The 9,885-nt window shown below is 36.5% G+C and overlaps 1 protein-coding gene across 1 annotated transcript; it reads left to right on the plus strand.

Moving 5' to 3' along the window:
* The first annotated feature begins 8,091 nt into the window (after nt 1-8,091).
* LOC109104126 (somatostatin-1A-like) lies at nt 8,092-9,592 on the plus strand. Its single transcript, XM_042771515.1, has 2 exons — nt 8,092-8,348; nt 9,096-9,592. The coding sequence occupies exons 1-2, from the start codon at nt 8,211-8,213 to the stop codon at nt 9,300-9,302; spliced, it is 345 nt and encodes a 114-aa protein (XP_042627449.1). The 5' UTR covers nt 8,092-8,210; the 3' UTR covers nt 9,303-9,592.
* Nucleotides 9,593-9,885: the final 293 nt, after the last annotated feature.

Genomic DNA, 9,885 nt, shown 5'->3' on the forward strand with positions numbered 1-9,885 from the left:
TTCATCAGTCAGCACCATTGTAGGACATTTTCTCTGCAGAATACCTTAGTCTTAAAAATGCACTTTGAAACAATTCTTGTTTCCTACCATCACAAACATGTCAGCTTGTGATTAGGTAAATAATAAACACACATATAATTATAAAAAATCTATATTTCAATAAAAAAAACTAATAACAATTCATATATAACACTAGTAGATGACCCTTTGCTGTTTTATAACAGGCCAAAAGCTTATGATATCAATTATGCGTCCAACATTGTAGAGAGTGATACACAAAATGCATTATCATTTTGATACATTGACTTGAAAACAACCCTGTATAATTCGCTCTTCCTCTTCTTCTTCAGAATCACTTTATGGTTCAAACATGCGTATATGGCTGAATTAATCAAATATTGCCTGTTGTGTAGCATTTAATGTGAAGGTTAACTGAGTGAAATTGGAGCAGGTAGTCTGAGCTGGTGTGATTGGTGCAGGCGGGGACTAATTTGCATATTCATGGTCCTTGTATAGGCCTTATATAGCACTGCCCCTGTTCTGCACTTCTTGTCTTCTGTCTTTCGTTTGTAATCCGCTTTAAACATTACAATGTACGTGATAACTTTTGTTTACGCTACAGTAAGTAAATACACTTCACCAGCTAATTACTATTCAACAGTGATTCTATAGATCAGGGGTATCCAAAACCGAAATCTACTGTCCTGCAAAGTTTAGCTCCAACCCTAATCAAAGGGATAGTTCACCCAAAAATTAATATTACCCCATGATTTACTCACCCTCAAAGTATCCTAGGTGTATATGACTTTCTTCTTTCAGACTAATACAGTTTGAAGTTATATTAAAAAATGTCCTGGCTCTTCCAAGCTTTATAATAGCAGTGAATGGGTGTTATTTTTCAATAGTCCAAAAGAAGTCCAATAAAGTGCATCCATCCACCATATTGGCTCCGGGGGTCAATAAAGGTCTCCTGAAGTGAATCGATGCATTTTTGTAAGAAAAATATCCATATTTAAAACATTATAAACAGTAATCTCTAGCTTTCACTAACTGTCGTACATGCGTTCATAATAGAACGCCGCTCCTACGGTAAGCTCCAGTAAGAAGTGTCTAATGCGTAATCACAGAGGAGAGAGCTAAACAAAACACGGGTCATGAATTAGAAGTACAAAACAATATAGATTAACCACAAAAACAGAAGTTCAAAGACGAAATTCTAAAGATGGCTGCACACTTGTTTCTCTGACGGATAAGGTCTATACTAAATGAGGTAAGGATGTAGAATTAATATTCAAGCCATTTTAAGGCATGAAGGTGTTATTTTCATGGGAAGAATGTTTAAATATGTCATTTCGATTATCAGCGATGAGTTTTAAGGGAGACATTTAGTGACTGCAGTGGAAATGTAGAATGGAATGTAGAACGATGTCACAATGCGATTTCACGCCTTTGCAATGCATAGTTTTTAAAACCCTCAGAATGGAATATGTAAGTATGACTCACATTCAAATAAATATGTAAATCACAAAGGTGACCGTAGGAAGTGACATCATGGCAAACTGTGTCTGATTGTAGCGACAGCTTCAAAAGGAACTAAATAAATTAAGCAATAAAAAAATGAATTCAGCAAAAAACTGATAATTGCATAATTTGTTAAACAAGCAAAGAAGTTTGGAGCTGTCAGCTGATTAGCATGAATTCTGCATATGCATGAATAGCTCCCGAAACTGGTTAGTTTTGATGTTATTTGAGCTGCATAAAAAGAATCACAGAGGTTAAACTGCAGATGATTCTTTGTTGCAAAAACGGAGATGAAAAGTTTGAAAGTAATTTATTTCGAGACGCTCAGGAGATCAACCTGCTCAAAGACAGTTATATACACACACACAAACACACACATATATACATGAAAGATAGTGTGTTCTCTCCGTCTGAGTTGAAGAGCTGATTAGCAGCGTGAGGGTGGGTAGACGGGGTTCTGTGAGGCTGTGTTTAAATATCAATGCTGAATGATTCCGCTGCCAGGTGCTCTTTTCTCTCGTCTCTGCCTGACTGCTTCATCACTAAATACCATTGATTCTGCTATTACACACGCGGGGTGTAACGCTTCACAGAAGTACCATTTATTTGTTTGAGACTGTGTGAATATGTTTGCTTGAGCCTGATGAGAAATACAGTGAGTAATGTTGTATCATAGGGCAGGTGTCTGAAGATTTCAATGCATAGTGAAAACTGTGAAAATGTTCAATCATGTTCTCCACATACCGGATGCAGGATATTATAGAAAGCATTAACTTTATGAATGAAAGAGAGTGAAATAGATGTGCATATGTGTGAGAATGCAATGTAATGGCATGGGTTTTAATACAAGGTAGGTATTCGTCAAAGTTAAAAAATGAAATGTTTCATAAATGTTAAAGAAATTCACACACACACACACACACACACACACACACACACACACACACACACACACACACACACACACACACACACACACACACACACACACACACACACACACACACACACACACACACACACACACAAATCTGTCTACCATAACGTCAATGGTTTTTAAACTCATATTTCATACTTAATGAGCTTTGATGATAATTAAATCAATCTAAACATGGATTTACTTATGTTAGGCTCTCTGGGTTTGATTTATTAATAACACTGACATTAAAAAGCTCATTCTCAGATAAAGATTTTCTATCATTTACTAATAAATGAGTGTTGTGCTCATGGGTATCTGAGCATTAAACCCACTCACCTGTGAAGATACCCTCACAAAGGTTCCAGTTTTTAAAGGATTTGTACAGATTTGTACATATTCATGATTTTGTATGGACGTAATATATAGACGTAAAAGATGTTGTCATTATGATGATGCTGGTGGGCATTTCATTGTCTATGTCATAATACCTATGAGAGAAAAAAATAGAAAGAGAGAATGAGATGAAGCCCTAAAACAGCAAGTTGACCTTTACCATTATTAAAAGACTTATGGGTTTGTTTCCAGTTTGAAAAATGTATGACCCACTCACATTTCTCATGCTAAATTCATTTAAACTTTGCTCAATTTGTGTAATTTCTTGAAATGAGCAAGCATTATTAAAAATCTTTTGATGGGGACAGAGATGAGAAGAATGGATGATAAGAAATCTAACATGAAAGATTTGATCATTTCATGTACCAAGAAAAAGTGCAAACAGATTACACCAAAGCAGTGGAACAGATTGGCCTTAATTTCACTCCAGTAAAGATCAGAAGCTTACATGTTTGCTGTTCTGTATAAATTACTTTTATTGTAGCTATTGGATGTGATTTTATCATACTTGTGTAGACATGCAGTTTTCACCTCTTGGGTGATTATACAGATCAAATAGATATTCTTCTGAAAAATCTGTTTTGTTCTGTTGGTCTAATTGCACAGGTGAATAGACTGCATTTAATTGTGTTTGTGATGAATCTTCACTTGTTTGCTGTGAGAATGACAGGTTCTCTGTTCACTTATGCTTCTGTGAGCTTGTGTGTGTGTGGCTGCAAGTCATTTCACACTTTCATACACAAATTTCCACGCTTTATATGTGTGTGTGAAAGTGTGGAAAGAGAAAATGCCAGCGGAGGAGGATGAGTCTGCGAGGTGGATGCAGGGCAGGGTGAGTAATTCCTTCAAGTCTCTGACAAGCCTGAAACCTGACAGATGAATTTAAGAGCATGCAATTCAAATCAAAGCGTTTATTTATCTGATCTGCATCTCCCTCTCTTTTAATCTCCACCTTTCTTTCTCTTAATCTATCTCCTAATTCTTGATCTAAATCTTAATGTATATAAACTATGATTTTTAAAAAGAAGATTAGATAGATTATATACAGCATATATATATATATATATATTATATGAGTGAGTATATATATATATATATATACACACACAAAGTATATATATATATATATATACACACACAAATTTATAAGAGTATATATATATATATATAATTTATAATTAAAATAATATAAAAATATTTTTAAAGGAAATATATAACAATAAAAAGTGTGTGTATATATATGAGTGTGTGTGTAAAATTAATAAGTATTTAAATCATTTTCAATTTATATATATTAAGATATGAAGATCTTAATATATCAGTTTCTCGTTATATAACAAATTAGTCCATGAATAAAATAAAATGATGAATGATACACCAGATTAAACATATTTATTCATGCCATTTCCTCTCTCTCTCTCTCTCTCTCTCTCTCTCACACACACACACACACACACACACACACACACACACACACACACACACACACACACACACACACACACACACACACACACCACACACACACACACACACACACACACACACACACACACACACACACACACACACACACACACACACACACACACACACACACACACACACTATCATCCCTAGCCAGATGGCCATCCAAGACTTCATCATCACCTCCAACACATATGAATGCATCTGTAGTAGCACAGTGGGTATGTGTATATAGGTGACATGACTTTGTTTCAAAATATGATTTAAACTTGCACCGTTGGACAGATGAATGGAAAGGCATTTGTGGACAGGCCAGGCTGCCTCTGCGGAATGATGGACAGGTGTGTCCAGATTGCAATGGCCACCTGGAGTCACACTGAAAAACCTACACCATTCAAAAATACCAAGTTTGTGTGTGTGTGTGTGTGTGTGTGTGTTTGACAGAGGTGAATGACCTTTCCATTAAAACAGATGAGCCTTTGTAACACCTCATCAGTTAAACATCTCTATGTTTCAAACATTCTAAGTTTCCTTGAAAATCTCTCTCCACAAATTCCAATTAGATCTACAAGCAATTTAATTGAATACCATTATGCTTGGGTTGCTCTGCAGTGGCTACAGCATTCTGAGTAGATTTTAACCTATTGCTTTTCTGTAATTCCACTGTAATCAGTGGCATTTACTGAAGATGTTCTTATTTGTTTATTTCTGGAGAGTGCATTAGCAAAGATGTTTGGCTAGGTGTGCTAGCTAAGCAACTGCAATTGTTTGGGAATGTGAACATAACTTTTCATAGTTATATTAAAACTCACTGGTTTCACACTATCTCAAATAATTATACACATTACTGAGATTTCATACATTTTTAGCAGAGAACAAAAGTGTTGTGTTTATAATTTTGTTCAGTGTATGTTCCAATGAAGAAACAAACTTATCTACATGCCTGAGGGTGTATACATTTTTAGCAGATTTTTTGCTAAATTATTCCTTAAAAGGCCTAAGTGTAGGTTGCAACACCATGTGAGAGTCATAGCTTTTTTTGTGTTCTCATTCATGTCTCAGGTCTCAAGTGTAATACTTAATGTTAGGGATAAAAACAAGCATTAAGTATGCCAATTGTTGCATACGTTTAAGCAATCACACTTAGCAAGCACCTCTAATTAAAATTCCCAAACCTTAAGGCTATCTCACAATCAAACAGAAAAGTGACTGGGGAATCAGTTGACTGACTGCTGTTTGAAGCCCAGTTCTGATTAGCGATTCGTTTTATTAAGCTAAAAATTAAAAATTCTTAGGTTTTGTGTGGTTAATCAGAAAGGCAGTTTCTTGCTGCAGTGTAGGATTTCAGCCACTCAGTTTTAACCTCAATCAGCACATTCATTATAATGAGAGAAGTCCAACATCAGTTTTACAGAGAAAAGAGAAAATGAGATTGTAAACTGCCTTCAATAAACCAAAGCTTTAATTAAAACACTACAGGTTTGTTAACCCAATGCAGAGTGATAGGAAAGGGTGTCTGTATCTGCAAGTGCTGAAGTAAACTTATATTAACTCTTAAAATGCACATGAATGTATGAATTTTATTGAAGCAAAATATAAAACCAAGTGGCATCTTCAAATAAAGTAAGCTTTTCTTGTGCTTTTTTGCAATAACTTTTTTCAAGGTGAAAATGAACACCACAAAATATCACAAAAGTGTCAAAATATTTGTCTTACATTTGAACAATATTTATTTTTATAATTTAAAATCTAACATTTTCGTGAAATGAATAAATTTTATGATCTGCAACAAAATTTTCTCAGAACTTTTGTATTTATTTATTTATTTAGCTGTCTCACTTTTGAACAATATATACTGCTTTATCTTTTAAAACTTTTTCTGTGAAATGATTCCTTCTTTTCTTTTTTAAATGCCACTTGGTTTGGTCATATCTAATCCACATAAATTCCAAATACTTTTCAAGCCCTTTTTTGTTTAACTGTGTGTGTGTGTGTGTGTGTGTGTGTGTGTGTGTGTGTGTGTGTGTGTGTGTGTGTGTGTGTGTGTGTGTGTGTGTGTGTGATTTTTGCATGTACTGACAACGATGTTGTGAATCTTCATCTCAGTACTTATCCATGATAGTTTAGAAGGCCTATACAGTTCGGTGGCCTCTGCCAAACTCTATAGCACTAATAGAAATCCTTGCCATCAGCCATGTGTCTAAATATGTTTGTAGTCTTAAACGCCAAAGGCTACTGAATGCGCTCCAAGCACACATGACTGCAATTAGCATTGAAAAAAATAGGCTGTGAAAAATACTGTCGCTAAGGGTTAGTCTGAAATTCATTTGCACTTAACAGCGTGCACAGCGTGCTGGTGTGCGAAAAATAGTTACTAAATAATGCTGCTTTGGATGCGTATCAAGTCACCGGGTTCGCAGAGCGGGTGCGACCGTCACACCACCCCTACGGGTTCAATGGAATTAGCGCGAGTTCTCCTCTAACACATCACGTATCAGAAGGCGCGCGCGGCGTGGATCATGACTGGCCATTACCATCACTTAATCGGCGGTTGAGTCTTGATTAGAAGAATGAAGGAGACCGAGAACCCCCACGGAGGAAAGAGGCAAACAGATCCACTATCCGCCCGGCCCGGAGAAAACAGTAGGACACGATCTCTTCTCGGAAAACCTGATGTCAATGCGCACACGCATTAGGCAGTGTGAACAAAACCACCATCAATTAATGTCTTCGCCCTAGAGAGAAAAGGTTACCCACTTGAAACCAGCACAGGAATCTTACATAGGAATATGATTTTTGTGCAATTTTAAATCAATTTCTATTTCTTCTTATTTTTTTTATTTCCTGTGCATATTTTATGACTATATAGTCTAAACGTTTTGATTAAGCAATATAACAAGAGTGTGTTATTGCATCAGTTGGTTTAACGAGGCAGCACAATTGTGTGATATGCTTTTAAAGTTCAATAAACAAAAATGTAATAGGCCTTTTACAGTTAAGTTCCAACCAAACCCCAACAGATTCGTTCATGAACTGAATCAGTTGCATTCATAATTCAATGAAACGCTATTTTAAATAATAATATAATATCACTATTTCTGGTTCCTGAATGAATCAGTAAGTTGAGTAAATTGGTTGCCTGTTTTCTGAATTAATCAACATTTGTAAACGAATCGGTTGAACAATGATTCAAAGTCTCACTCATTAAGATTCACTGAAGCCACTTGTCGCCACCTTATGGCGTAATTATGCAACTTGCACAAATAGTCACAATCCCCACAGACTTTTTGTTAGATTCGAGGACAGGAACAAACTGTATAATTATCTTTATATTCTGAGGGTCTTTTTCACAACCCAAAGGATATACAGTATTGTGATAAGATCGTCTCTCTCTTTCATTCACACTCTGAGCCAAAAACACAAACACATAGTTGTTTTATTATGTTAGTGAGGACATCTCAGATGCAGTGTTATAAGATGATGTTTGCTAAACCCTTTATTGTGTTAATTATATATTTTTATATTTTTGTAAGTGATTTAAGATTTTACTACAATTGTGGTTACGAGTCAGTATAGGCAAATTCTAACAAACACACACAGAGACAAAATACAGTATGTGTGTGGGGTTGGAGTGACGATTGCAGGTTAAATCGATCAATAATCCTTTTCACCTCCAGTAGGATTCACGCCCCTAATCGGTGTCATCTTTTGTCACTCAGCATCACTCGAGCGCACGCGGAGGAAACCCCCCTCTCCTCTTGACGTCAGGCGAATCGTTTAAAAGGCAACTTTGCAGGAATGAGCTGCAAAGGAAGGAGCAAAGAGATAGAAGAGGCGACTTACAACTAGCGCAGCGCTACCCGACGCGTCTCTCTCCTTTTAATTTCCCACCAAATCAAAACTTTCAAAGATGCTCTCCACGCGTATCCAGTGCGCACTAGCGCTCCTGTCCCTTGCGCTCGCAGTCAGCAGTGTCTCAGCAGCACCGACAGACGCCAAACTCCGCCAACTTCTGCAGAGATCTCTCCTCAACCCGGCTGGAAAACAGGTAAACCAAATACCTACATTAATTACTAGTTTTAGTAATTTTATATGTGTTATAAATGACTATACTGAATCATAAAATGTCAGCAAACAAACTAAAATCACTGTCCATGGTGCTGAAATCTACGAAAGCAGCTACATCTTGAGACTAAAGTTCTACAATTCAGGTCGTTTGAACTTGCATAATGTTGATTATGACGCAAACATAAACTACTGATCATGCAAACATTAGGAATCAGAAAAGGCAAAGAAAGAAAACTTAAGCACTTAAGACATTTAAACACTCTAGACAGTGCATTTTAGCCTACATATAAAACGGAAATAAATTCAGATAACAAATGGCGCTTGTCAGACAGTCCGACTTAAAAGATTTCCGAAGAGCAAAATTATTTAAAAAAATTGCAAACTTCGGCTTTATTCAACACAACACTTAAGAATTCGATGTAAAACTAAATCAGTGCGTACATTTTTAGACAGTCATTTGTTTTGTGCAAACGTCTTCGATGTTTCTTTCTTCACTTGAAAAAATTGTACTATACTGTCACTAGGGCGGAACTCTTTTAAAAAGGTGTTAATATGTATAATTTAGGAGTAAATAAGGTACAAAGATGTAACTTGTAGCTTTTGTACCCTAAGGGTGCCAACACAGTGACAGCTTTGTACCTTTTTTCTGTGTTCGCATTATCGGAGGCACCTTTGGCAACAAGTATGCAAACATACTAAAGCACCCCACCCCTCTTAATTTCTTCAGGAACTCGCCAGATACACACTTGCAGAGTTGCTCTCGGACCTGGTGCAAGCAGAAAACGAGGCGCTGGAGCCCGAGGATCTGTCCCGCGCTGTGGAGAAAGATGATGTCCGTCTGGAGCTCGAGCGCGCCGCCGGTCCCATGCTGGCACCTCGCGAGCGCAAAGCCGGATGCAAGAACTTCTTCTGGAAAACTTTCACGTCGTGTTAATTTCTCACCGCAAAGCGTTTTCTTTTGACTTATTCTTTTTTACTACTTCATATTTCTTTTTTTCCCGTCTTTCACGTATTCTTCATCATATCTAAACTGTATATAAGAAAATAAAATGATTATATTTGTCGTTTAACAACGATGATAGCTCTAATTGACTATGTTTTCCAAGGCTATTGATGTGTCATCGGAAAGAATGTTTTGCGGATGTGTGCGCATCTGCTTTCAATTGTACTTTAGCAGATATCACTATTTTTAATTGTTTGTTTGAATAAAATCTATGTTTCAGAGCCAATGCATAATGCAACTTTGTCCAACCAACTTAAACACATACAGACCTCTTCATACAACATTGATAACACTGATTTTATAGTGTGTAAAAGCCAAAGGCATGAAAAAAAAAAAAAAATAAAAAATAACACCTTCCAAGAGGTCTCCTCTTTCCAGAAGGACGATGTCTTTTTTTGGATGGCAGGTGTGAGTTTGGCAGCTTATCAATAAGCCTGAATTTAATGTTGACCTGCACTGTGTGGAAATCTTTCAGACCCATTTAAGAGCCAAAGTGATTGTGAAAGATGGAGAG

This window comes from Cyprinus carpio, chromosome A15 (genome assembly GCF_018340385.1).
Source record: "Cyprinus carpio isolate SPL01 chromosome A15, ASM1834038v1, whole genome shotgun sequence".
In the NCBI taxonomy this organism is placed as follows: domain Eukaryota; kingdom Metazoa; phylum Chordata; class Actinopteri; order Cypriniformes; family Cyprinidae; genus Cyprinus; species Cyprinus carpio.